Source organism: Hermetia illucens, chromosome 5 (assembly GCF_905115235.1).
Source record: "Hermetia illucens chromosome 5, iHerIll2.2.curated.20191125, whole genome shotgun sequence".
NCBI classification, from domain to species: Eukaryota; Metazoa; Arthropoda; class Insecta; order Diptera; family Stratiomyidae; genus Hermetia; species Hermetia illucens.
The window spans coordinates 28,423,495-28,451,104 of NC_051853.1; the positions used below are offsets into that span (position 1 = coordinate 28,423,495).

A 27,610-nucleotide genomic window follows, 5' to 3' on the forward strand; every position below is an offset into this window, starting at 1 on the left:
TTGGACGGGGATATTTATATATTTTTTTAAATGTTTCAGAAACATAAAAACAAAAGTATGATTTTGTAATCTGCAAATTTACATGCGTCTAAATGTATATAATGCACAGTTACAAAGATAGAAGATGAGTGGAATGTAAGTAAATAGATAGTACACGCGTAAATCATTACTAAAAATATACTTTTCAGTGCGTGAAACCTAATATTATTTATCAGTTTAAACAAACAAAAAAATCATTAAGAATCGATTATCTGCAAGATAACCAATCAAAAGATATTTGCCTGAAAATTCAATCTAACCAACAAGCTACAGGTCGAGGTGAATTAATTCATTTACTTTCCGGGACAGCAGTGGAGCATTCACATAAATGGGAATCGGATGATTAAAATGGGTAATTGGAAGAAAGTTTCGCAATTTTTATAGTATTCTATCTACTATAAAATCGCATTAATCTTATCTACATTTCTAAAAGAATCAAAAAAACGATATTGGGAGTAGTAAGCGCAAACCACCGGTATATGTTAAAAGCAACTGTGCAAGAAATCACAAAGTTGGATCACCTCGACCTGTAGCCTTGCAAAATCTTATGTTAATGTCATTACATATTCTAGCAATAACCGATAAAGTTGCTTTAAATCCTTAAAGATAATTTCTAGAGAGATACCTTTTCAATTGCTACAATTTCTATTTTAGTTTAGTTCAATCTTTAAAAAAATATTTTTCAAGATCATATTTATTTTCTTTAAGCCCGTTTTTAATCGTTTCAATGGTTGCTTTGTTTCGTAGACTGATTTCCCAAAATACTTTTTGCTTTACTTTTTGTCTTAATTACAATAATTTAGTATAATTTCATTTTGGAACGAAATATATTAAGAATGATTTTGTGTATAATATATTATTTTTATCGAGTGCAAAAATCAAAAAGATTCTTGTATTTTTAAATTAATAGTTTTTTACAGTCTTCATAGGTTATAGGTGTACAATTATAAATACAATTGTTTTATTTGCTCTTCTAATATACTGATCGGGGGTAATTTAGCATTTGAGATAGATTGAAATTTTACAATTCCAAAAATTAAGATACGTAACTCTATGTACATATTAGGGAGTGAAAGGCAAAATTCAATTCTGCCGTTCGGTTTTCATCAAGTATAAGTACAATATTCGAATTAATTTATTACAATTCATAATATCATAAATGATACGCAAGGGTTTTACCATAATGTATCCATTGACAATCATCTGCATTTAACAGAAAACTCAAAGCCACAAGCATTCACAGTAGCAGCCGGAATGATTCATCCTACCTAATTAGCATTTTCCTATTTCTTGAACACATTTCTAATCAATCACTTTTTTCCGACTCTTTTTCATCTAGCTATTGTTCCAATAGAAACTAATCCCAAATGGCATAAAGCGCAGAAAACTGTGAACTCATCATTCGAAGGTTATGGCCCGCAAAGCTTGAATTTCTGACTTTTCTAGTTTGTCTTAGTCTGCTTATGGTTTTATGAATTGCCATTGAATTTCAAATTGATCAGATCAACAAGAAAGCGCATTATTAACTAAACTTACATTGATATGAAATAAGCCCACAATAATATTGTTATGGCATTGATATTAAAATGCTGCAATGAAGATTACCAATAGCATGGGAAGGTGAAAAAAAGATTCGTCAAGTCTCAATAAATATAAATCGGCAGAGGATAAAAATAATAAATGCAATCACAATATTGTTAAGAAACTTGCCTTAAAATTAAACATGTAGTAATAATTTAAGGAGGACAGTTCGCAAAGTAAGACAGTGACAAATTACTACGGAGAATCTCCTGCATCAGACATTTCAACTTAGCATAGACATCGTAATATAGTAGAATAAAAACACACTTGAAGTAACTGTGAGTGTCAACCATGTGAATGTATCGTTTCTAAAAGTCCTAATCCTAATAAATCGTTATTGAAATCGAAATCACCAACAGAATTCTCTTCCCTGCCTATCCTTCTCCACCTACCCTAAATCTCATCGTTATTTATAGAATTATGATAGCTTCTCAATCATGTTTTTGTTGCATAAAATATGTCATCGGTTTAAATCAACTTCGTTATTTCATGCAGTTCATAAGCTTCTCAAACATCTTCAACATGACCGGTTGGACGTAATACAATTCTTGGATCGGGATCAAGCATTCGGTCGGATTCCTCGGCACTGCTGAGACTATATTTTTTCGAAACATATTAGTTATCAACCAAACGCGTTCAAATTTAATAAAAAGTTAAAGTTTGGGATCAACTTACCAATCCTTATTGTCGGGCATCAAGTTTCGACGCTCCTCATCATCCTGGCGATGTGGAAGTTCCGATACGGGAGCATACTGTGTATGCGACACTAATGGATCTGTTGATGGATTGAGAGCCAATATTTGAGCCGCCCCATTACCATTCAATTGCCGGGCGAGACCTTGCTTCTTACTGATAACGCATGGGCACACACAATTTCGACGCCAATCTGCTACTTTGATATAAAGTCCTAAATAGAAAATCATTTCAACATTACACTACTATGAAATTTTCATTTTCTTTCAAACCTAATAAACAAAATCCCATAATAGTCATGAAAACACCTCCCACAACTACTCCAATATCTACTTCCTCGGCCGTTCGAATGTTGTTACCATCCTCGCTTAGTTCTAATTTATGTTCCTCAGTTTCAGCATAATCTGCCGCGCCGTTCGCAATCATAGCAATCCCCGCGGCTATTGACAGTAGTGCAAATATCAAAAGTCCTATTTGGGGGAGTGGTCGTTTCAATACTTTCATTGGTGAGACGGATGCGGTCTGTGCTAGAAAACCACTCGGTCGGTTCTCATAAGAAACTGTTGTTGGCTGGTACACTGGTCCTCCGGACGGCATTTTGGCATATAATTATTTGTCTGTAAAAAAATATTTATTGAATTTCTGGAAAATCAATTTGTTTAAAAAAAAAATTGATTAAAGTTCAGGGTCGTAAATTCTGATAACATTTTCTTCTACGAATTTCTGGCCCTAATCCATTTTAAAAATGATCGACTCAAGATTCGGATAAATCTTCCTCTGCATGCACAGCACGAATACGGGTAATTTACCTCTTCTGTCATCAAATCAATCTAATGAACACCGTTCACAATGCAAAAGGTTGGCCTATTTTTTTAATTCATAGTTGCGATCCAACCCTCACTGCGGTTAGACCGATTCGTTGTCCTGTAGGTCCTTTGGACAAAGGCATCAGTGGGACATCAGTGTATATACTACCGACTCTTAGAGCAATATGTTTCAAATTATTGCTCACTGAAGCTGGTAGTTTTTAACAAACACTTAAAAGAAATCTCAGTAAAAACTGTCGTTGATAAGCACATGCTTTAAATACATAATCTAACCTTAAAAATTGTTTAAAAAATAATGGCCGCTGGCCTTAAATACCGTTAACATCCTTCTCACTTGGGGTCTTCTTAGATCTGGGTAACGAGCAACGCAAAATGGACAACTTAATCCAACCACAAACTTTTGAAAACGAGGTCTGTGTCGGACAGGCTCCGACACAATTGTGCTTGCAAGTGTCGTTACAAAACGTAATGAAACATACTTGGGCTATCTAAGCCGTGTCTAGCAACACAGAGACCAGAGTGCCCAAAAGTCGCGTGACAGCCGGTATAAATAGGCCGAAGGCCTAGCCAATTCTCGTCCCCACACACACACGATCTTCGTGGGCCGAACCAGAGAACTTAGCTGTCTCTGTTATCTTGCCAAGACGTCATGGAAAACTAAAGTTCATAACCACAACAACAACATTTTATAATCAGAAATTTTGTTCAAAGTACCCCCTATTCCAGTACAGAACTACTCTTTTAGCCTGGCAATGAAGAATGAACCCAACCCTGTTTGGCAGGAGGACAGACAATTTATTATAATCTGAATGATCATGGACTCAATAGATGGAGTGAATCTCACTTGCTACGATCTTCAATAACAGTACCGATGGTGCATATAATGTTCGCTTTCTGTATGAGTGGGAAGGCGAAGGAAGGCGATGGGATTTTAAACGGCTCTTCCTCCCCTCTTGCGGCGCTAGGCTTACCGATAATCAGTAGGAACGGTGTCGGCGATAAGATACAATCCGAGCGGACTCTTTTGTGGACTTCTAATTCCTCAGAAATCTTACCTCGATGCAGGACATGACATTTTGCCCTGTCATATGTACAGTGCAATGCCAGCGAAGTATGAACATCGCTGATTTCAATGCAACTATCAAATTTGGTGGAAGTAGTTTTATGATATGTATATTCTTGAAATACGCATCAGCTTCTTATTATTTGCCCGCTTTTGTACTCTCTGCTGAGACTAGAAATACCGTTATGTTTTACTTTTTTTAGTTTAGTTCACTGGAGGGGGGGGCCGCAGCTTCCAGCACTCAGGCCATTGTTAGGCCCATTGTACTATCCCCGGATGGAGATCAATGGATTCAATGGATTCCCGCTTACGGCGTTCACACGCTTTTGCGAATCGGAGAAAATTCTCTAGAGTCAGGGAGGGTGCATATTCTTCATTGAAGAAAACCTTAACAAGGTGTTTTCGTCTGAGATCTGAGGCGGTCGGGCAGCTGCATATAAAGTGCAGGGCCGTCTCCTCCTCCCCCTCACATTGGCTGCACATAGCCGAAACCACCACCCCAATCTTTTCCATATGGTAGTTTAGGGACCAGTGTCCCGTTAAAAGCCCTACTAGGATTTTCATGTCCCACTTCTTAAGGGACAACAAAAATACCGCTCTGGCGATTCCAAATTCTTTCATAAGAATTTTCACCTACCGCAAGAGGTCAAATTTCTCCATTCCATTTCTGCGTGAATCCATGCAATTTCACCCTTCAGAGTAGACTTGACAGTGGATGGCCGGATGCCAAAAAGTGGTTCTAGCCCCACCATTGTGGAACCAGACCCTCGCCGAGCCAGTCTGTCAGCCTCCTCATTACCAGCGATTGTTGAGTGCCCCGGCACCCACATCAAGAATGTTTTATTCAATCGGCCAAGTTTCAGCAGCACCTGATGACAACTCCACACCAACTGGCTTAGTATGTCGTTGCTGTTTAGTGCTGATAATGCCGACCGACTGTCGGAACAGATTCAAATGGTGCGACCCCACCATTTTTGTCGCAGATATTTTTCTGCTGCCAATGAAATGACAAATACCTCTGCCTGAAATATGGTCGTCATTTTTCCGAGGGGTCGGGCCAGTTCCATAATCGAATTCCCGGTGAACACCTCTGCGCCCGATCCGCCTTCCATGACTGACCCGTCGGTAAAAACTATTAAGTCTGTAATCTGAAAAGACTCATAGCCATTTATCGACCATTCTTCTCTTTTGGTGATTACGACAGTATATGTCTTTTCGAGACAAATGAAGAAACCATATGATCGGCCAGCATCAGAGCTACTGAATGTTTTTCAAGGAGTTTCTAAAGAGAAGCATGACCGCATGATTGGCCGCCTTTCTACGCACCAATAGTATCGAGTCTATATGCGTCGTTGGCTGCTTTCCGTTTCATCTCCAAGTGAATGGGGGGTAGATTTATGATAGTTTCAAGTGTCCCAGTCGGCGTAGTACTCATTGCTCCAATAATACTTAGGCAATCGAGCCTCTGAATCTGCGTTAGCAGCTTCCTGCTGATAGCAAAGTTCAATTTCGGCCACCAGACGATACATGCACACATCAAAATGGGTTGAATGTATACATCCATGTATCTGTTTTGATGAAAGTCCCCAGGTCTTACCTATTGAAGTCCTACAGCACCAGAGCAATCTGCAGGATTTCTGATATTGTTCCTGGATATGGTGCGTCCACGTTAACTTGGAGTCGAAAAGTACTCCTAAATACTTGACCGTTTGTGCCAGCTGGATTTCCGCCCCTGCTAAGGTGGGTAGCGCATAGCTGCCCACCTGACGTTCCCAGTGAACATAACTGGTGCAGTCTTCTTCAGAAAATGTAAGTTTGTTATACTTTACGCTGAAGGGTGCTACTGAATGGAAATATAAAAAAACAAAAGCTAAATCAATCAATCAACGCAAAATTATTCTGAGAATAGACTAAATTGTGATTTGAAAATTATTAGAGTGTCGCAAAGCAACTTTTAAGAAAGTCCAAAAAAGTTTGGAGACTATTGAGGCGTTTTTGTTCGTTTGAACAGTGAAGCGTCGTTGTCCTGAAGCTAGTCTAAAATCATATCGTACCACAAAAAGGCGAAAATTGATCAGAGACGATAAAAAAGATCCATTTGAATTTCGCAAAGCAGTACAAAACATTCACTATATCTCACTGAGAAAAGTTAGTATGTAATCCCGATACATATTTCGTACCAAATCATCAGTTCCTTGAAACCGAATTATCAGGTTCTACTGTATTTTTTATTACAAAAATTAGCTGCGGCTAATTCTGGTTTTTTCATCATCGTCAATGGCGCAACAACCGATATCCAATCTAGGTCTGCCTTAATAAGGAACTTCAGACATCCTGGTTTTACTCCGAGCTCCACCAATTCAATATCCCTGAAAGCTATCTGGCGTCCTGATATACGCCATCGCTCCATCTCAAGCAGGATCTGTCTCGTCTTCTTTTTCTACCATAGACATTGCCCTTATAGACTTTCCGGGATGGATCATCGTCATCCACCCTAACTTATTGAGCCGGATTTTATCCACAACGTGACGATGGTGGTATCGCTCATAGATTTCTTCGTTGTATAGGCTACGGAATCGTCCATCCTAATGTAGGGGGTCAAAAATTCTTCGGCCAAGAGTTCGCAATTTTTCTTGCTAAGAACCCAAGTCTCCGAGGAATACATGAGGATTGGCAATATCATTGTCTTGTACAGTAAGAGCTTTAACCCTATGGTGAGACATTTCAAGCGAAACAGGTTTTGTAAGCTGAAATAGGCTCTTTTAGCTGCCAACAATCGTGCGCGGATTTCATCATCGTAGCGGTTATCGGTTGTAATTTTCAACCCTAGATAGGAGAAATTATCAATAGTTTCAAAGTTGTAGCCTCCTAACTTTATTCTTCCCGTTTGACCAGTGCGGTTTGATAGATAGATAGATAGATATACATAGATAGACTAATTACAATAACTTATCGAAAAGTCTTAAAAAGAGGGCATGTTTTCCATTTACACCACGTTTCACAACCAATGGGTATCCAAAAACAAATTAAATAGTTGAATTCTAACAAAGGTTGGAGAGCTTTGAATAATTTTAAATACAATTTAAAAGTCTACAATATTCAAAATTCGAATCCCTATAAATGTTTGATCACCAGTAGACGCGGTTTTACGGGGAATTTCCAAGGGGCTTTGTCATCACATCAACCTATTTCCCACAAAACTCATGAGAAAGTATTCAGGAAGATGAGGTACATTTCTACTTAAGTGACTTTGACAAAGTGTCATGCATACTATTCTAAGACTACATGACATGGTTGAGTAGATTATTGGCCAACATGCTAAAGTTACGAAGATTAATCATACAGCATAGGCTCGAAACAAGAATCAAACGCAATCCGAGTGTTATCTTTGGATGAAAAGCCGGTTCTTACCTGACTTTCCACTATTTCAATATAATTAATAAGAACAACTGACGCCGTGCTGTTAGTTAAATCTACCTCAAATATAAATATCCATCTAGGTCCAGTACAAGCACCAAGAAGATATCATCCGAACAAGTTAGAAAATCCATTCTCAGAAGCAAAGCAAGTCCGCTATTCTGGGTTGGTCATTCGCGAATAATCAAGCCCCATTGGTTACTGACAGACAACTACCTCTTCAATATCTTATCGCTGATTCATTCCAATGCAGTTAGGATGCTAATAAATTGCTCTTTTATTACCTATTTCCACACTGACGCTATAATTAATAAGACAAGTTCCACATGTCGCTGACCAAGCGACTATTTAAACGCTATATTTGTGCCATGAAACGGGTTGGCCGTTAAAGTTGTCTTTCTCACTAGAGGTGGTCTTTCACCTTCAACGATGCTGGCTAATGTCAGCTGCTACATCACAAAATCACATCACATAAAACAATCAGACGCGCGCGAAAAATACGATAGGTTAATCTGACGTCGCCGCCACTTATATGGGCATGAAATAATATATTTTACTCGCATACGATGGGGGATGTTGATGTTAATACGTTGCCTGTGCGAATATCCATGAAATTTCTTTGGGTTCCAGTTTCTTTATTGTTGCAATTACTCTACCTGGCAGAGTCCAAAAATAGAAACAGAACACTATAAAGAATTTATTCTAAATGATTGGCCCACCTGAAGATAAAGGTAATACATAACAGTTCGAATTCTGCAGAAGAATTGGGAAATTTACTCTTGGTCTAGATACTAAGAATAAAAATCTATTAGAGGACACCAAAAAATATAACCCTAGTCAATGAGCAATAAGCTTATGAGCGTCAAAGAAAAAATCCTCAGACTTATACTCTCGATGTACGTAATAATAGACGTCGACATTGGCCTCGAAAGGGGCCACCATCTAATGGTCATTTGCCTTCATATGCGAGTTGGATTCACCACTTCGTGCAGGGTTGGAGAATTACGACCCCCAGGTTCAACATCCACCGTTTCGTAATCCCATTGTCGCTTCACTGCTGATCAGACGGCAGATACACTGAGTAGCCCGCTTGACAATATCGATGAGCATTGGACCACCATCAAAAATGCTCCTTTCTCGGGTGCTATACACGTCGTCGACAACGTCCCGAAGAGGCGTCACAAGATCTGGTTAACTGTGGAATCGTAGAAGCGGATCGATGAACGGAAGTTATTGAAGACTCTGTTGATCGTTGTGATACGGAGACCGCAATGATTTAAGAACTGTATACCGCATTCCAAATCTTTTGATGGTCCTGCGAGGGAACGTTAACGGTCGACATCTCATTCATGATTACGAACTGAAGAGATGGCAGGGACACTTCACCATAGTTCTTAACCGTATAACATTTTTGTGGAATTTCATTTTTTGTGGATGACATTGCTAATCACTGTAACGTGAGAACACGGACTGCTCCTCCAAACAGAAGAGAACACATTTCGACCATCAATACACTCAAACGGAGTTAAGCCGCTGGGCTTGACGATCTACCCGCAGAGTTATTTATCGCTGCACCTGCAGCTACTCAGATATGTACGAAAATCCTATCAATCCGAGACCTTTCTGAGAAAGTGGAAGAAGGGGATGATTGTTAAGATTCCAGAATACACACCCGTTTTGAATGCGGCAATTGATAATAATATATTAAACTCCGAGCTACCTGAAAGGTACTCTATTTTTCGCTGCCTCAGGGACAGGGATACATCACGTAAGTTCACACACTAATAGGTTCCAAATTGCAATAAAAGATATATTCCACGTTGAACCCATCTTCCCCTCTTTGGGTCTCCTTATGATTGTGTTGCCTTGCGTGTATCCCCACCCCCAAATCCCTCCCGTTCATTGTATCTTGTGTCTTGCTCGCTTGCTTGCCCTTCTCACCTATACGAATAACTGTTTGACAATTTATCGGAACTCCTTACTGTCAAAGTTCCTTCCTTCCCTTTTTTCCTCTGCGGAGATTTTCATCTCCTCATGATCATCTGGTCTAATCATCATCATCAAGCTTTTGATTCTTTTCAATCATCTCCCCCGCTATTTTCTTCCACTCTTTTCTTTTATGAACACTTATTCTGCTCTGAATTTCAACACCACCAAAAACTCCTTGGAGCGCACTCCCGATTTCTTCCTTTCCAAACTCCCCGAAGGCAACCTCTCTTTATTTCCTTGCACATCCTCATATGTTAAAAGTGACGCTCATCACCCGCAACTTAAATTTGAAGCGGAGCTCCCCCATTCTATAATAATAACAAAAATCATTTTCACGACAATCTAATTAAATCAAGGCCTTGAAGCGGATTAAAGCACGTCTTCCGGTTCCTTCCTTCTTTCGTCGCCAGTGCTCCAATTCCTCGATCCTGTTATTCCTTCAGTTCCTGCAAGTCGATCTTCGCCTGCCACATGGCCTCCTCGCTACTGGCGTACTCCTGGATCAGGAAGAGTGCCTACCGTTCCAGCTACCTCGTAGCCTTCTGTCCTCCTTTTGGAAGTTGCGGGACCATTGTACTTACCTCCGTTATTGGAGGCCGTACTTGAAGACGAGCCCGGTACTCCGTAACAGCAATTGCCCTTCTTCTGGTATCTGCCAAGACTGATCTATTGCTTCCGAGGACCTCCTTCGACTCATCTGGTGGCAACTTGGAGGGGGATAATTGTGCACCATCCATGCACCCGCCCGCCGAAAAGACCATTAGAGCTCCCTGTGCGAAAACAAAGAGGGATTATGGCTCCTATAGCCCGGGAGTGACCCCATCCAGTCCAATCCCTATCTAAGGTAAATGATTACCTTTGTAAAAAATACCATGATAAAAATTTCTCTTTCAAAGTAAGATCGAGAGTAAAGAATAATAGTCCCGCCTTTCAAAAAATTAGCGCTTTAAGTCCTAAAAGACAAAAGTGTATTTACCGAATAAATAATAATTAAGGAGCCTTAACATTGGGGGTTACACCACCGTGACCAATGTGCGCATGGAGATACTTCCCAGCAAGGGACAAGCAAGACTTTGGCCGCGATGTTTAGTTATTTTTTCACCGAATTTACTTTAGTGTTTCACGCACACTTCCATGCAGTTCGCTGTTTGGAACGAACGTGTAGAACGTAAAATTCCCTCTATTCGCCTCTATTCCAATCTACTTATTTTGATTTTAATATCCTCAAGAGCGAAGACCCTTCTCTAGTAGTGCACTGCCGTCCCATCTCTCTTCCCTCGTCTTGCTCCAAAATCCTCGAGAAATACATCAACGACTGACTGACTATGCATTTCCTTCACCTCACTGTGAAAGAGCAGTATGACTTCGTGAAACATCGATCTACTGTTTCAAACTTTTTGGTCGTTGCCAACTTTGTTGCTAAATGCTATTTACGCCAATTTCTCCAAAGCCTTTGGTGCCATTGACCACAATATTATCTTCTTCAAATTCTCTCTACTCATCTTGCCCAGCTCAATCATTTCTTGGCTTTCCTCCTATCTGTCATACCGTTCTAGAATTTCTTCTCATGATTACTGATCCTACTCCTCCTTTCTTTCCTTTGGTGCTCCTCGAGGCTCGATACTTGGCCCTATACTATTCCTGTTTTTTATGAATGACCACCCTCTCCATCCTCACCTGCCCGTGTTTGCTTTAAGCAGCCGACCTTAACTTATCTGTTTCGTCTCGGCGGCTGCGCTATCTTGCAGTTCAACTTTCATTCTCTGGTCCATTGGTGCCCGGTTAACAAGCTGACACTGAATGTCAGCAAATACCACTGAATGTGTTATTCGCTTAAACTCTCCCCAAATCCTTTTCCTATTCTCTTGATGGACAACCCCTTTCACTACTGACCTCCTTTCAGGACGTGGGTGTAATCTTCGATGACAAATTTCGTTTCACATCCCACATCGTTGACATCAGATATTTTGGAAGCGCGATTGATGGCGCTTCCAAAATATCTGATTTCATCCTATGTTCCTGCTCCTTTACCTCAATCCAGCCCTCCTTAACGGTTTTCAACTGCCTTGTTAGAAACATCCTTGAATATTGGTCCCCCTTCCGCAGCCGTGACCATCGTGCTCTTGAAGCTGTTCGGCACAAATTCACTTGGACCCTCTCTTCCAAAAAGAAACGTCCCCGTGTGAACTATCCTTCACGGCTCTGCACTCGAAATCTCCCTTCCCTGCAACAACACCGCATCTTCCTTGATAAGTGTACCTCTTTTCAAACTATGTGATTGCCTGATAGACTGCTTCTTCTTTAGTTTTAACCATAAGTTAAGTCACACTTCCTCCTCCCTCTGTTCCCGAGATATCGATATTTGCGAAAAAAAACATTACGTTCATTGATTTTTCTCTGCTGAATATATCAGGGAATCAAACAAACGAATTGCGTACAATTGCAAAGTTTGACGATGATGGAGAAGGACAATCATGGTTTCTCACAAATTATTAAGAAAATTTACAAAAGAATATTTTTTCTGGCACTCTGGTAAGATATCCGACTTTTTTTTATTTATTTCTTAATGGTTACATAACTATTCAAGGGTTCGTTGTCTAAATCTAGCACGTAGTCGGCTAGTAGTCTATCAATGCATCACAAAGTGGGTACAAATGACTATCTCCATTAAAAAGGTGCTTGGCCGAAAACTGTTTTGAGTTGATCTTCATTCACCCAAACTCGTTTGGAATACTGAACAGCATATGATTATGGTAGCGGAAAGGCGACAATAAGAAAACGCGTCTGACACCTATAGACAACTTCCCCAGCAGCGCACTTGCTACACATTCTTAACTAGAACTAGCTAGAACAGAAATTCTTGACACCTCCTTTCAAACTCTTTGTAGATTTTTCTACAAGCTTCGCATAGCAAATGATAAAGACAAGCACGGATATGACATTACGGTAGAAGTACATCTTCATTCATATATTATTATGGGATCGATAACAATACAGATTGATTAGATATCAATTCCATCGTATGTTCACTTAAACCAGACAGAAATAAGATGGGAACATTTCAACTATAACGTTTTACTTTTTATGCAGATGCACATAAGTTTACATTGGTATTGCTTCCAACAAATGTATAATTTGGTACGTGCCAATCGTATAAATACGTTACATTAGGTAGGCGCATTTATATCAATCAACAAAGTTATTTAAAGGTCAACATTGCATGCCTTACCCAGGTATTTTCTGATTTTTTTAAACTTAACATAAAAAATCGCGCCTGGACTATTGGCCGCATCCCGGGCAGATTTAACAAACAAACGAGCTGTTTACTCGAAATTGAGGCCATATGAGGACTGAGGTCTTGATACTCGGAGCTCGAATACATCAAGATAGACGACAGACCCCACGCCAGCTTGACCAGAAAATGCATTTCATGGATAAACAATGATCATGTCACTTAGCATGTCTCGGAACAATGCTAAGCTTTCCATCAGAGCCCCGAGGAAGGATGGGATTCTGTTGAGAAGTTAACTTTATACAAGGATGTAGTCAGTAAATTAGTCTAAACTACGAAAGCTCCAGCGGTACGCTCGCCGATAAAATTGCAGAATTTGTGAGAGCCCAGTAGAAAAAAAAGCGTTGATATCCACGACTTACAGGAAATCCGGCGGAATGGTGCCAAAAATTGGACGAGGAAGGTGAGCTTTATGGCCCTGGCATAGCAGATTAATGTGTAAGTTCTCTAATCAAGTTTTATGCCGTTTTTAAGGATTTGTGTAAAACAAAACCTTATTCAAATCGATTCTCTGTCTGCCTGTCTGTCACACGCACTTTTCTCCAAAACAAAAACATAAATTGACATAAATTTAGGCGGAGTCTAAGGGGGGCTCCCCATACATGCAAAGGGGGGACTCACCTTTTCACCGGATATAGTCGTGTAGGATATCAGTACTTTCCGAAACTGATAATAGTTTTGAGGTGAATTGCAAAGTGCGTGAATAAGGAGTCAAAATATATGCACTTAAAGTGAGACAGGACTCATTTTCGGAGTATCCAACCCAAAACTCCAAAAAAAATCAGGAAAGTGCGCTTAGATGAAATCTGGTCCTCAAAATATGACCCATTCCGATATCTCCTCAAATAAACTTACTAATAATATATTACCAACTTTTAGAAATTGAGTGAAAACCCCCTTAAATTCATCTAAGGACTTCCAAATTTCCCACCAGAGGACATAGAAGACAATATTTCGTATACACGTGCTGAATTTCATTTAAATCTAGCCATTAACGCCAAGTTATAGCAGTTCAAACTAAGCAATTTCGCGCGAAATATTAAAGTTGCATTTATAAAGAATCTACTTCTCCCCAGCCCCTTTTAAGATGTTGTGTAAAACACTTATGTGAAATCTAAACCTCGAGAGATATCCCATTCCGATATCTGCTCAAATAAACTTACTAATAGTGTATTACCAAGTTTTAGAAATTAACTGAAAAACTGCCTTTAAGTTCATCCTAGGAGCACAGGCATAGAGGACAGTTTCGTGCATACGCATGCCAAGTTTCATGAAAATCCTACTATTAGTGTCAAAGTTACAGCAGTTCAAACTTATGAATTTCGTGCGAATTAACAGCATCCTAAGCCATACAAATAAGATGCTGACGTCATAATTGACATTCGAGTAAAATAGTAAGATTTCATTCATGAAGTCGAGTTCATGTTCTTTTCTTCAGCCTTTGTCCCGTTCACAAGCGGGGTCGGCTCGTCGTGATCGGTTCCGCCATTTTATTTTATCAAATGCCTGATCTGGATGCAATTTCGAGGCTTTTAAATGCTCACCCAGCGTATCAAGCCACCGTTGTTTCGGCCGACCTTTTGGTCGCGTACCATCGACTTCGATGTTCAGAACAATCTTGTCAAGTGAATTCTCGTTAGCGCGAATTACTTGACCACACCATTGAAGACGCCTCTCTCGCAGTTTTTCTGCGATCGATGCAGTCCCATATCGATCGCGGATATCCTCATTTCGGATGTAGTCAAAACGTGTCACGCCACCACATCTTCGTCTCCATTACCGCAAGACGCCGTTCATTGTCTTTTATAGTCGGCCAACACTCACATATAGAGAGCGGCAGACGGACGACATTGCGGTAAATTTTAGATTTGAGACGATCACTGATACATTGATCACAAAGAATACCAGTTGTGGAATACCACTTCATCCTCGTCGCGTTAATGCGTGAAACAATTTGATTACGTAGTTCTCCATTGGCTGATAGCATAGACCCGAGATATTTAATTCGCTCAGTTCTGGCCAGGTTACTGCAGCTGACAGCACTGAGCAATTTAAATATCTCGAGTCAATGCTATCAGCCAATGGAGAACTGCAGTATGCTCCTCACAGAGGGAAACACAAAACCTTTTATACCTGAAGCGTCAAGCTTCCGGTTTCCGGACTTGTTTATCTTGAAACGCGATTTCCCGAAAGATACTTTTTTCGGAACTTGTTTGTACCCCTTTCACTAGAAATATTGATCGAATCGAGTCAATTTTTCTTTTCATTTGTTCAGTAAACATTCCTCTCTGATCGGCCGAGCACGATTTTCAATGTTTTTTTTTATTTTGAGAGCCCCAAGAAGGACAAAAAATTAACTCTTCAAATTTGTCGGGATCTTCGTACATCACTGCTTTTTGATTGCTGCACGATTGACAAAAACTAGATTTGACAAGCGTGTCAAGTATTTCCCGGTGTAACTACGAACAATCGTAGCGACGACAAACAACGATGCAAAACCTCGTTTTTTCCAAGAGCCATCCCCCGAAAAGGTAAGGTCCTCGGACACGTTCCCGTGCAATGAGTTCCATCCATCCATCCATGAGCCATCCCTAACACGGCGCCGTAAACGCCACGTGCAGCTATCTCGACGTCTTCAAGGCACACATAATAAGTATCGCAATTGCCGTTGCCGTTATAAGAATCTATACCTGGAAAAAGGACAGCGCGACCGCGTCGCCCTCAGACGCATGAAAAGGCCGGAGATGGGCAGTTTCGAGGCTCCAGAAACCTAGGAAGGAATAGGTTTTCGGCAAAATCCTTTTAGATTTTAAAAAAATGCAAAAAAATCGATTTTTTTTTAACCGCAAGTGTAGAACCTCCCCTTAAGCAAACTTTAAAAATAATTAGAAGTCTGATCATATAATTGTTGGCATGGTAGTTAAAGGGAAAACCATCGAAAAAACCGACTCCTATAGGGAGCAGCCTATTTCCTTCATCCGTGATTTATTTTTAGTTTAGTTAGGTGTCCGGATAGCTGAGTGGTTAGAGCGCAAGGCTGTCGTATGGAAGGTCGCGGTTCAAGTCTCACTGGTGGCAGTGGAATTTGTATCGTGATTTGACGTCGGATACAAGTCGACTCAGCTGTGAATGAGTACCTGAGTCAAATCAGGGTAATAATCTCGGGCGAGCGCAATGCTCACCGCATTGCCTCCTAGTGTACCGTTACGGTCTTGAATGAAGTGCTCTAACACACTTCAAGGCCCTGATCCAACATGGATTGTTGCGCCAACGATTATTATTATTATTACTAAAATTAGTTCGCCTACTAAAAGTTCACTACCCGCTCTAAAATGTATATCACTTTGCATTCCTAATCAGGCTCATTTACACCCAACTCCAAATTCCAGAAAGATTTGTCATTACTTTGCAGGAAACAACTTTGATTAAATATTCAGTCTACTCTTGTACAATTTGTATTCTTTCAAGTTACTGATAATTTTCATGACAATACATATATCATTATAACTTTAGTATACACGTCTTATTTGGCTATTCAAAATAAACGATCAAAAAAGCAATATTCCAGAAGTGTTAAAAAATAAAACACTTGGTTTTGCCAAGAATTTTTTTGTGTCAAGACAAATACGAACAAATTCTCCAAATTGATACCACATGTCCTTGCTAATTCGCTGAGGTTCGAATTTCAGTTGACTTCATTAACAATTCTAGAGTGATTACGTCATATTATTAAAATTAATTTAGATCTCTCTCTCTCAGCTTATATACAAATATCTTATTTTGATGGCATGTGTAACATATCAATTAACACAGAACAACCAATTGGCAATGCAAATTAAATTCAATAAATGGATCACACGCTCATCGAAGAATCATCTCAAATAATAACAGTTGGTTACTTAGCGGTCTAAATCGCACCAGGTAAATATCACTAAAACACACATTGCAATCATACTAATTCTAATAAATTATTACTTGTTCAGTAGAAAAATTGTCCTACATTATTATTATGAATGAATAATATAGCAAGGGCAGGGAGTAGCTTTGCATTCCTATGACCTAGCAAGCTTCGCCAGATATGATTACAAATGCTATTTCTGCTGATGATGGCAACGAAATCAACTTCGATCTTTGCATTATATATGCTAAAGCCAATATCAAATTCATGCCATTCCAGACCAATTAAATGCAACACTGCAATTATTTGCAGCGCATAGAAAAAGACCGTTACCGTCTATCAAAAATATATTCTGCCTAGATGAAACCTACGCCTGCATGTTGGTTAAATAAAAGAAATTAGGTAATAGCTGGGGGAAGGACTGACAATGTACTTTCCCAACAAGCTCAATCAATGGATGCTCCTAGAACATAGCATTGAGAAGAACTTTCTGGAAAACTTTAGGGAACTGATACATCTAGCTAGCAATCGTCGACAATGGCGCATCAGAATGGATGGCTTGCAATGACCGATGGATTTTCATTTGCCAACTTTGATTTTACAATGGAGTTACGCCTCATACAAAAATATTTAGCATTTTGGTGGAGATTTTATTAAAATTAAAACAGAAATTAGCCTTACAAGCCAAAAATCCTTTTAATTTCTCATCACCCCGTTCTTAGAACATTTTTTTTCTCACCTGGATGTTACTTATTTTTAACGTTTTCTCTAATTTTTTCCAATCAAACAGGCGAAATTTGGTTGCGATAGCTGTACTTCTTTAAACGCTAAACCATCAGAAATTCAGATAAAGATAAACCAGTAGTAAGTGCACTACTCTACTACGCTTCTTCTTCTATTTCTTCAGTCTTTGTCCTGTTCACAAGCGGGGTCGGGTCGTCGTGATCAGTTGTGCCATTTTGTTTTATCAAAAACCTGATCTGAATGCAATCGTGAAGCTTTCAAATCCCCATCTAGCGTGTCAAGCCATCGTTGTTTCGAGCTGCGCACGAGTTCTTCTGGCAGTGCCGTCGTAGAGCATATCAGATGAGTTCGTGTGACACACGATCAAACGCTTTCTCTAGATCCAAAAATGCAATGTAATTCATGGTTATTTGAACGATTTCGTGAATGCGGTTATCAAGAATGAATTCAAAAAACGAAGGTATGGGAAAGGATCCGGATCGGACAATAATTTGAACATTCTACTGGACTACCTTTCTTGCCAGGCAGATGGTGTTCTACCTTCCTGAATAACCCGATTGAAGAATCCACAAAGCCACAGTGTTGCGTACCCGCTCTTCGCTTTCCAGAGCTCAGATGCGATGTTGTCAGGTCCTGTCAAGTCGATACAGATCTTGCTATCCCAAGTGTCCAGTTTATCGTGAAGATCTTGGTAATGGGCTGCTCGGGTGACAGGGATCGCTTTCTTTGCTTCCCGGTTGACATTCTTGTCAATTCGCCAATTGGCCAGCGTTTTATTGTCGGGAAACTTATAGTAGAGGGGTTTTTTACGGACCTTCATTTCAACATCGTCATTCCAAAACCAAGTATCTCGGTTGAAGAACCAGTTACTTGGCTTGGTGGCCCTAAGGATTGCAAAAGCCGTTTTGTGGATCGTGCCCTTAATTTGGTTCAACGATTCTTCCGCATTTGTAATGGTTGGTAATCGCGTACGTGAGATCATTTCTTCTTTCTTTCCACGAAATAGCCACCATTCAATGCGAGATACCAGTATGTTCCTCACGCTGTTTTATCGGCGGTGACTTGATTCGCAAGACGGCAATCAACGGCCGATGTTGAGGTGCGATGGTCTCTTAGCGAACGGCTTTGCAATCAGTGACGCGGAAATATTAGTCATAGATAACCTCGATGAAATTGTGATAGTATGCTCGCGCTTAAACATTCTAAACTCGTTCGTCCCACATCTTGGTATTGTTACTGTGTTTTTTGTGTTTCGGCCCCCTTGTTTCAAACATTTAATGTCGCGTCTTCATTAGTCTATAAACAAGTGGGAAAACCAAAAGCTCGTGCTTCGGGTGTAAAGGTTTTGTTCATCTTATATGAGAACCTTCTCCGCATATTTTTCCATCCGTATATGACTACAAATCCAACATACTCCTTCATATTTTTCGAAACAGAAATAGTGTACATAAGAGGAGGTCCCGGGTAAATTTCTAAAATATGGATATACTATACTATTTTCATCTTTATTTGTGCAGACATTCGAACCGGATGTATTGTGAGGCATAGATATTGTAGAGATGCACCACTGTGATTTTTTGATTGGATAGGTTCTGAGAACGAGACCTGCTTTACTTGAGCCCTCACTCCTCCGTGTTTCATCCAATGTCAGAAACAAGATCATTTTCGAAAATCGAGCCCTTTCAGTTGATACCCTACATGACCATATTTGGTGAAAAAAAATTGTACCCCCCCTTTCATATGTATGAGGAGCCCCCTTCAAATTCAACACAAAATGGCGCCAGTAGCTATATGTGAAGAGTTTCGCAGACCACACCTTACCAAGTTTCGTAGCCGTTTTGGAGTAAATCGGGTGTGACAGACAGCCCGACAGACATTGAATCGATCTTAATAAGGTTTTGTGTTTACACACACATCCTCACAAGCTCGCGCTGATAGAGCTACCGACATTCGCCGGAAAATACGTGAATTGGCAGCCACTCCGGGACCTTTTCGAGTCGTTAATATCTGAGGAGCTTTCCGACGTGGAACAGGTTCATTACATCACATTACATCGCTACATCCTCCGCTGTGACGTCGCTGCATCTATTAAAAATATACCGGCTCGTCAAGCACTACAACAATGAACGTGCTCTCATCGACGCTGCCGTTTCTGTTCTTTACTCGATCTTCCGCGTAGCTCAAGCCGGCGACCACACTGCGACGACTTCGCGACAGTACAAACGACTCGAAGCGGTTGACGCTCTCGGACGCCCAGTCAAGGAAGATCTTCTCCTCCGCATGACGGTGCAACGGTTGAACGTGGACACAACTGGCTTCCGACATATGAGGAACTGAACGAGTTTTTGAAAACTGTTCAAAAATCCGCACAGAGCACATAGAGTGTACTATTCTTGAAAGACAACTATAACAACAGAGTAAATCTACCTCGAAGCTCCGCATCTCATACACCAGAATCAGGGATATCACACCCAAAAACCCAAGTTTCTCGCCAAATATGCGCCTTTGTAGCTTCGATCGCGCACGCTCTTGCCGACGATGGGATTGAGTGACGGTTCAACCTTCCTAGTGCTCCTCATTTCGGCGAACTATGGGAGGCCGCAGTCAGAGAATTGAAACATCATCTGAAACGTGTCATCGTTTCACTCATCTTCGAAGAGATATCCACCAAGTTATCGCAGATCGAGGCGTGTCTCAATTCTCGACCTTTCCAGTCTCTATTGGACAACCCTACTAATCTTGCTATGTTAACGCCGGCTCATTTTTTTAAGGTTCGGCTGCGTGCACAATTCCAGAATCTTCGTTTTACACACCAACCAATCTCATACTTTTGGCAGCGTTGAAGTGCAAAATATCTACAGAAACTACAGCCCAAAGTGGCGTAAGCGTGGTATCGATGTGAAGATTGATGATCTGTGCCTACTTCGCAACGAACAATTACCACCGTGCAAATGGCCTCTCGCCCGCTTCATCGAAGCCTTGTCTGGAGGGGATGGTCTTGTTAAGTGATGACACTACCTCATTAGCTTTGCAATCACCAAAATTAGCTTGCTGCTTTCATGCTTTCATATTCAATAATTCACCGGAATCCGGCAAAGGCGAGCGGGATGTTTAAGAACCAGCGGAGATTACCAACGCACGATTCCTCTAGATATCGCCTCAAGCCGTGGCCCTTCTTCTCACCAGTCTCAAACATCTTTTCACAATCGTCACGCGACATTGTAACTCTCAAGGCTCTCTCAATATATTTTAGTGGAAATTAAAAGTGTGTTTGATTTTCTCCCCGACTATTTATATAGCCACAACAACAATAAAAACTCCTTCCAGAACGAAACGATGGAGCATAAAACCTGGGAAACCTCTAATAAACCAACACCAACAGCTCTACTGCCAAACCCTATTTCCACATCCACGTGGTGACCGCTGGGAACTTTTTCTTAATGAAAAGCTGCAGACGGAGAAGAATGAAGGCGAGTCTCCCGCGCCTAAAAACGGAACCAATTGTACCAACTGGTCCTCCAGATTGGGGGCTGACAACCATACATGGAAAAAAAACTTGTCACAAAGCCACAAAGAAGCCTCGAACTGGACTGACAACACACCCACGAACCCGGCAAAGTAAACGGAATAACGATTTGCACATTTTCTCATGGAATGTACGCTGCATGTACAGGGAACCCTGTCCCAATATAGGGCTAATATAACAGCGTTGCAGGAGATACTTTGAATGGGGACCGGTTTCCTGGAGAAGAGTTACTACACCACATATTATAGTGGCCATTCAGTAAACCATATGCTTGGAGTAGGTTTCTTAGTCAGCCAAAAAATGAAACCTGCTGTTATCGGCTTTGAAAACATAAGCGAACGGCTATGCACTCTGCGTTTGCGAGGCAAATTTAGAAATATAAGCCTCATTAACGTTCACGCCCCTACAGAGGAGACTGCACAGCCGGAGAAGGATACCTTCTACGAGGCAGTAGAACAAACCCTCGAAGCCTGTCCAAAGTAGGATATCAAAATTATACTTGGAGATGTTAACAGCCAAGTAGGGACGGATAGCTGAAGGGTTAGAGCACAAGGCTGTCATACGGAAGGTCGCGGTTAAAATCTTACTGGTAGCAGTGAAATTTGTATCGTGATTTGACGTCGGATACCAGTCGACTCAGCTGGGAATGAGTACCTGAGTCACAAAGGTTTTCACCGTAAACTAGCCGCACTGCAAAAAACTGTGTGTCTGGGTATCACTGGTGCCATGAGCACGACATCCGGCGCAACTCTGAATGCCCTACTCAATTTGCAGCTCATAGACTAATTTGATTAGATCTATGGGGAAACAACGAATGTGGGAGCACAGAGCATTGAAAGAGTTACTGGGAGGACTGAATCCAGTTCAGCCTTCCGATCCTCGTGTCCCCATACATCTGTTTGGTTGAAGATATGAAGTTACCCTGAAGCGTAGAGAGGACTGGGAAGACCCAGAGGAATGCGTGGCGGGATATACGGAAGTCTTCTACACCGATGGCTCAAAAACAGAAGAGGGTTCTGGACCCGGAGTCTACCTCTCGAATAAAAACGAGAAGTGGGCTTTTCCTTTGGGACAATATGCAACGGTTTTTCAAGCCGAAGGTTATGTGAACCTAAGGGTGGCAAACTGGGTGATTGACGAGCGGTTGAAGGGCAGGCGCATCGCAATCTGCAGTGACAGCCAAGCTCCATTGAGGGCATTGAGCAGTCCTTTGATCACCTCGAAAATCGTTCAGGAATGCAGAAACCATTTGAACTCTATGTCTAGATTCAATACGGTGGAACTACTTTGGGTACCTGGTCACTGTGGCGTAGAGGGAAATGAAATCTCGGACGCTTTAGCGAAAAAGGGGTCAATCTCCCCTATGCCGGGACCGAATCTCCACTATGCTGGGACCGGAGCCAGAGTATCAGTAGCATTGGCTAAGTCTGTTTTCAAAAACTGGGAACAAGCTTCCCTTAATGACAGTTGGAAGAGCCGAAATGCTACTCGACAAACCAAACTTTCCCTGCCAGAATCGAACATACGTACCGCAAAGTTTATCCTGCCTAAAAGCAGGAGGACTTGCAGGTGTATTGTGGACATTCTGACAGGCCATAATTCACTAGCTGGGCATATGTTCAGAATACTCAAGATGATACGTGTCCCTCCTGTAATGAGGAAGCGGAATCCACGTAACAATTCCTATGTGAATGCCCCGCTTATGGACGCATCAGGCATCAGATCTTTGGTGCCGATGTTCTCCAATTGCGACGGGTAGCATCACATCCACTAACGGAAATCCTGCGATACGTTAACGAATCCGGAATATTCCGTTAGACGGAGGTGGCGAGTACAATGGGCCAACACGGCCTGAGTACTTAGAAGCTGTAGCTTCTCCCCTACCATACACACACACACACACACCTGAGCCAAATCATGGCAATAATGTCGGACGAACACAACGCTGACCACATTGCCCCCTATAGGATAGTGTAATCCTGTAGGGTACCGTTACGGTTTTGGATGAAGTGCTCTAACACACTTCAAGGCATTGATCCAATTGGATTGTTGCGCCAAAGATTATTATTATAAGTAGGGTCGGACACCATATTCAGGCGATACGTTGGCTCTCATAGCTTGCATAAAAATACAAATAATAACGGACTGCGAATTATTCAATTAGCAGATTCACACGAATTGGTTGTTGGAAGTACCCGGTTTGCGCGGAAAGCGGTCCACAAACAAACGTGGGCCTCTCCAGACGGGACCACTTTCAATCAAATTGACCACGTGTTGATCGAACGTCGCCACCTCTCAGCCCTGATGAATGTCAGAACATATAGGGGGACCAATATAAACTCGGATCAATATCTCGTTGGCATGGTGCTGGCTTCCAGCTCAGTATAAATTACTGAGTTCATTTCGGTTGGTACGATTCGTTGTCGAAGGTTACTGGGAAAAGAAAGTGCCCCCAAAACCACAACACTGCCGCCTCCAAATTCTTGATCGCGTTCGAGAGAAGAATCCTCCGAAGAATTTTCGACCCTCTGCATGAGGATAGACGATTCCGTAGCCTACATAACGACGAAATCTATGAGCGATACCATGACCGTCAGATTGTGGATAAAATCTGGCTCAATAGATGGCGGTGGGCGGGTAACTTAATCCGTGTGGGTGAGGATGACCCAGCCCGAAAATTTTATAAGGGCAATATCTATGGTAGAAAAAGAAGAGGACGCATACTCTGCCTGATATGAAAAGATGGCGTAGGTCAGGACACCAGACATCTTTTAGAGATATCGAATTGAGGGACCTCGGCGCAAAATCGGAGTGTCTGGAGTTCCTTATTAAAGGAAGGCCTACAGCAGATATCGGCTGTTGCGCCGTTGATGATGATGATGATCTACATAGCATCAGATAAATAATACGCCTTCAGAGCTGACGATTCATTTGTCAGGGATTTAATCTTATTTTTTTATTTTGGAATTAAGAAGTTGTGAATCCACCATAAACTTTTTGGTGGGCCGGGCCAGTACGAGAGGATTTAGCACCCAATACTCAAAAAAATCAAGCGATTAAGCTTTCGTCCAAGGCAGAGACAACTCATCAAACGCTGCCTCGCCTCTGCCCTGGAAACAGCATGACCGAAATGATTCCTGAATGTTATTCGCTCCCTTATATTAATTCACAAACAAGATATGGGTCCGAATTATATCCAAATCAAAAATCAAAACAAAAATTTACTTCAGCCGGCTTAGGCAAGAACGTCTACGCGTCCTTAATGCTCCGCAACAAAATAGAATGGTTAAAAAGTCATTCAAAGAAGGGGACGGACGTATTAGCCTTAATAATTTGTTGCAGTTGCGTGGCCAATATAGCTGATGTAAGGTAATGCCTGTCACCAGAGAAAAACTTCACTGAATAAAACTTTCACTGTTCTGCCTTCTGATGGCTATACGTATTTCTCGGCAAAGACAAAAATACAACAAATTTTTATTATTTTGGATCCATACCGCACACGACTATAATCGGAAACAAAGTCTACCAGTTTTGCATTACTGCCCACGTCCCTTGGGGCAGCGCAAAATCCAGCCACTCAATGTGAACACCAGATTCCGTGACAACACACTCGCTTCCTAGGAATAAGCAAGCCGCAAGTAGGGAAATCAGCAGAAAGTAAAATAATAAATTCCCATATTGCATTCAAAGTAACGAAAGAACTGACTGGCCACTGATTCTGTGTTCACGCCTCCCTCTTTCCGCGCCTCTGCACGTAGTATCGAACTTACTTCTTTTAATTTTTCTTATTTGAGCGTCATTATATGGCCAGGTAAATTTTTATAATTGTTTCTAGAAGCGGAATAGGAAAAAAGGTTCATTGTCCTCAGGAGATAATATTTTCAGAATTTGTTTATGCATTAACGATTATCACGTTCAGCTGGAATCATACGCATTCGTACCGACACCCAAGACTGTAGAGACAGAAAACGTAAAGAGTTACGTTACAGGTAAGCGAACGAAATCTTTTTGCTACATCCGCTGACTCATAGTAGGGCCCTCGCATCAGGCGAGCAAGCGGGCAGACGGGCGGCACGTCGTCATATAAGTAGATGGGTGCCAGTGAGCTCTTTGATGTCTGCAGTCTAGAGATGTGATTGCCCAATTTGCACTCAGACGCTGGCACCGGGGTACCAACGTGCGGCTCGACCCGACACATTACTCACTTTTTATTGCATGGCGCAGCAATAAAGCAGTGATCTCAGTCGCTCGACGTTTTGGGAACGATTCAATGAGGTAAACAATCACAGCGAACAGATAGATTCATGTATGAGGCTGTGCGCTGCAACTGGCACAGGTTTTCCGCCTGAACCAAGAGGGGACGGTGGCAGTGCGGCTCTGGTGCTATTGAGTAATTCGATACTCTTTGGATGTTTTGCGTTCTGCGACACAATGCACCTCAGTTGGTTTAGGTGTAGAAACCGGAGAATCGCGTTGGCATTAATGACAATTGCACTCGCATTAATGTAAATTACGTACCGAGTTGCACTCGCAGCTCACCTTACACCCGCCACCCAACGTTCGCAGACTAACCGACGATTACTTGCTGCGTGACTCAAATAAACCGTCGTAATTAGTGGCAGAATTCCGATTTGTTCAATATGTTATCAATTAAACGAATAAGTTTTGCGATTCTGCTGTTGGCGGATGGGGATGTCCTGAAAGCCCCATCAAACGACACAACTGGCGAGGATGAAGGAGTAAATTTTGAAAGTCCATATGTACCTGTTCTTATGTTGAAGGCTAAACAATATACTAAAATCCAATAGATCTGGCGACTGGTTGCCTCGCGACCCGCTGTCGCCGCTGGAGAAATCCTAAGACGCCTTTGGCGGCTGCTCTGGACACTTTTTTTCCGTTCTCAATGTCAACGACACTTTTCCTTTCGCACAATTTCGATCGAAACTTTTCTAATATTCGCGTATGAAACCGACAATTGGCACTTTCGAACGTATTTCACTGCGCGCTACGACAACCGAACACGTCCTAATATGTTGGCTGGTGTCGAATTGCAACCGCAGACGCAAATCCAGCAGCCTCCACGCACGAAAAACTTGATTTTGTTTGGAAATTTGCTTCTTGCAACCGTGGACGGGACGGGATGTATTGATGCATTCACAATTGTGTGTTTTTGATATGACAGTGCGAGGGAGGTGGGATGATTTATGACAATTGTCTTGAATGGTGAGTTCGTTCAATGTTAGCAAGGAGAAGACTGCATTATCGTTAATGTAACAAACTTAGAGCCATCGTTATTTAATGTATTTGGATTTATTTTTTCTGATTTATTCGTAGGGACTTAGAGAGTTACTGCAAATTCTTAAATGACGTATGCATATCAACAATTCCGTATGAAACGAAAATTCTTAGGCCTCCCAATGATGACTGATTCGATTTCATTCTAAAGATAACGAGGAAAATTTGTTTTCATTATATCAATTATCATCACAATCAACGGCGCAACAACCGATACTTGCCTTAGCAAGGAACTCCAGACATTCCGATTTTATGCCGAGGTCCAACAATTCAATATCCCTCAAAACTGTCTGGCATCCGGGCCTACACCATGGCTCCAAATCAAGCAGGATCTATCATTTCTTCTTTTTCTACTACCGATATTTTCCGAGCTGGATCATCATCATCCATAAAAATTAAGAGACCCATCAACCGTAACCGATTGAGCTGGATGTGATCCACAATTAGGTCTAAGTCGTCCATCCTCCTGTATTGAGCTAAAAATTCTCGGAGAATTCTTCTCACGAACGCCGCTACGAATCTAACCTTATGGTGTGACTTGTGAGCGGAACAATTTTTGTAGGCTAATAGAGTTCCTTATGGATATACATTAATAACCGTAAGGGGATTTCGTCGTTTCGATCTAAGATAGAAAAAATTATCAAATGTTTACGGCTTAAACCAGCAACTGATTACTCGTTACACTGACGGATCCCTCACAGCAGGGGGAGCGGGTGCCGGTGTCATTGGTCCAAGGAAGATGTACTTTGAGCCAATGGGTAAGCACACTAGCATATTCCAGGCGGAAATATACGCCATAGAAAAATGTGCCTCCTTTAATCTGCAAAAGAACTACAGGGGGAAGAACATAGCTTTTCTCACCGATAGCCAAGCAGCGATCAAGGCACTTAGGTCCAATCAGGTGAACTCTAAACTGATGTGGGAATGCCTTGAGAGACTGAATACACTCGGCTCGTCCAACAAGGTTTGGATACTTTGGGTTCCAGGCCACGTTTGGTTGGAAGGCAACGAGGCAACGGACGAACTAACCAAGAAGGGAGCAGGGACGCCTTTACGCAGGCCAAAACCCTTCTGTGGAATCGGAAACTGTTTCATGGCTATGACTCTAAGAAATGAAGAGGAGCGGTTGAGGGAACTATACTGGGCAGGTCTACCAGGGATGGAGCAGTCCAGTATGCTTATTGGGGGATACGAGCCCATGCGCACAAAGGATTGCTTAAACCTCACCAAAAACAACCTCCGAATC

General features: G+C 41.5%; 1 protein-coding gene across 1 annotated transcript; it reads right to left on the minus strand.

The window, feature by feature from the left end:
• LOC119657364 lies at positions 1-26,240 on the minus strand. Its single transcript, XM_038064247.1, has 4 exons — positions 25,834-26,240; positions 2,586-2,930; positions 2,296-2,527; positions 1-2,215 (listed from the first exon to the last, which is right to left on the minus strand). Exons 2-4 carry the CDS (start codon positions 2,908-2,910, stop codon positions 2,128-2,130), a joined length of 645 nt encoding a protein of 214 aa, XP_037920175.1. The 5' UTR covers positions 2,911-2,930; positions 25,834-26,240; the 3' UTR covers positions 1-2,127.
• Between the last annotated feature and the right edge of the window lie 1,370 nt (positions 26,241-27,610).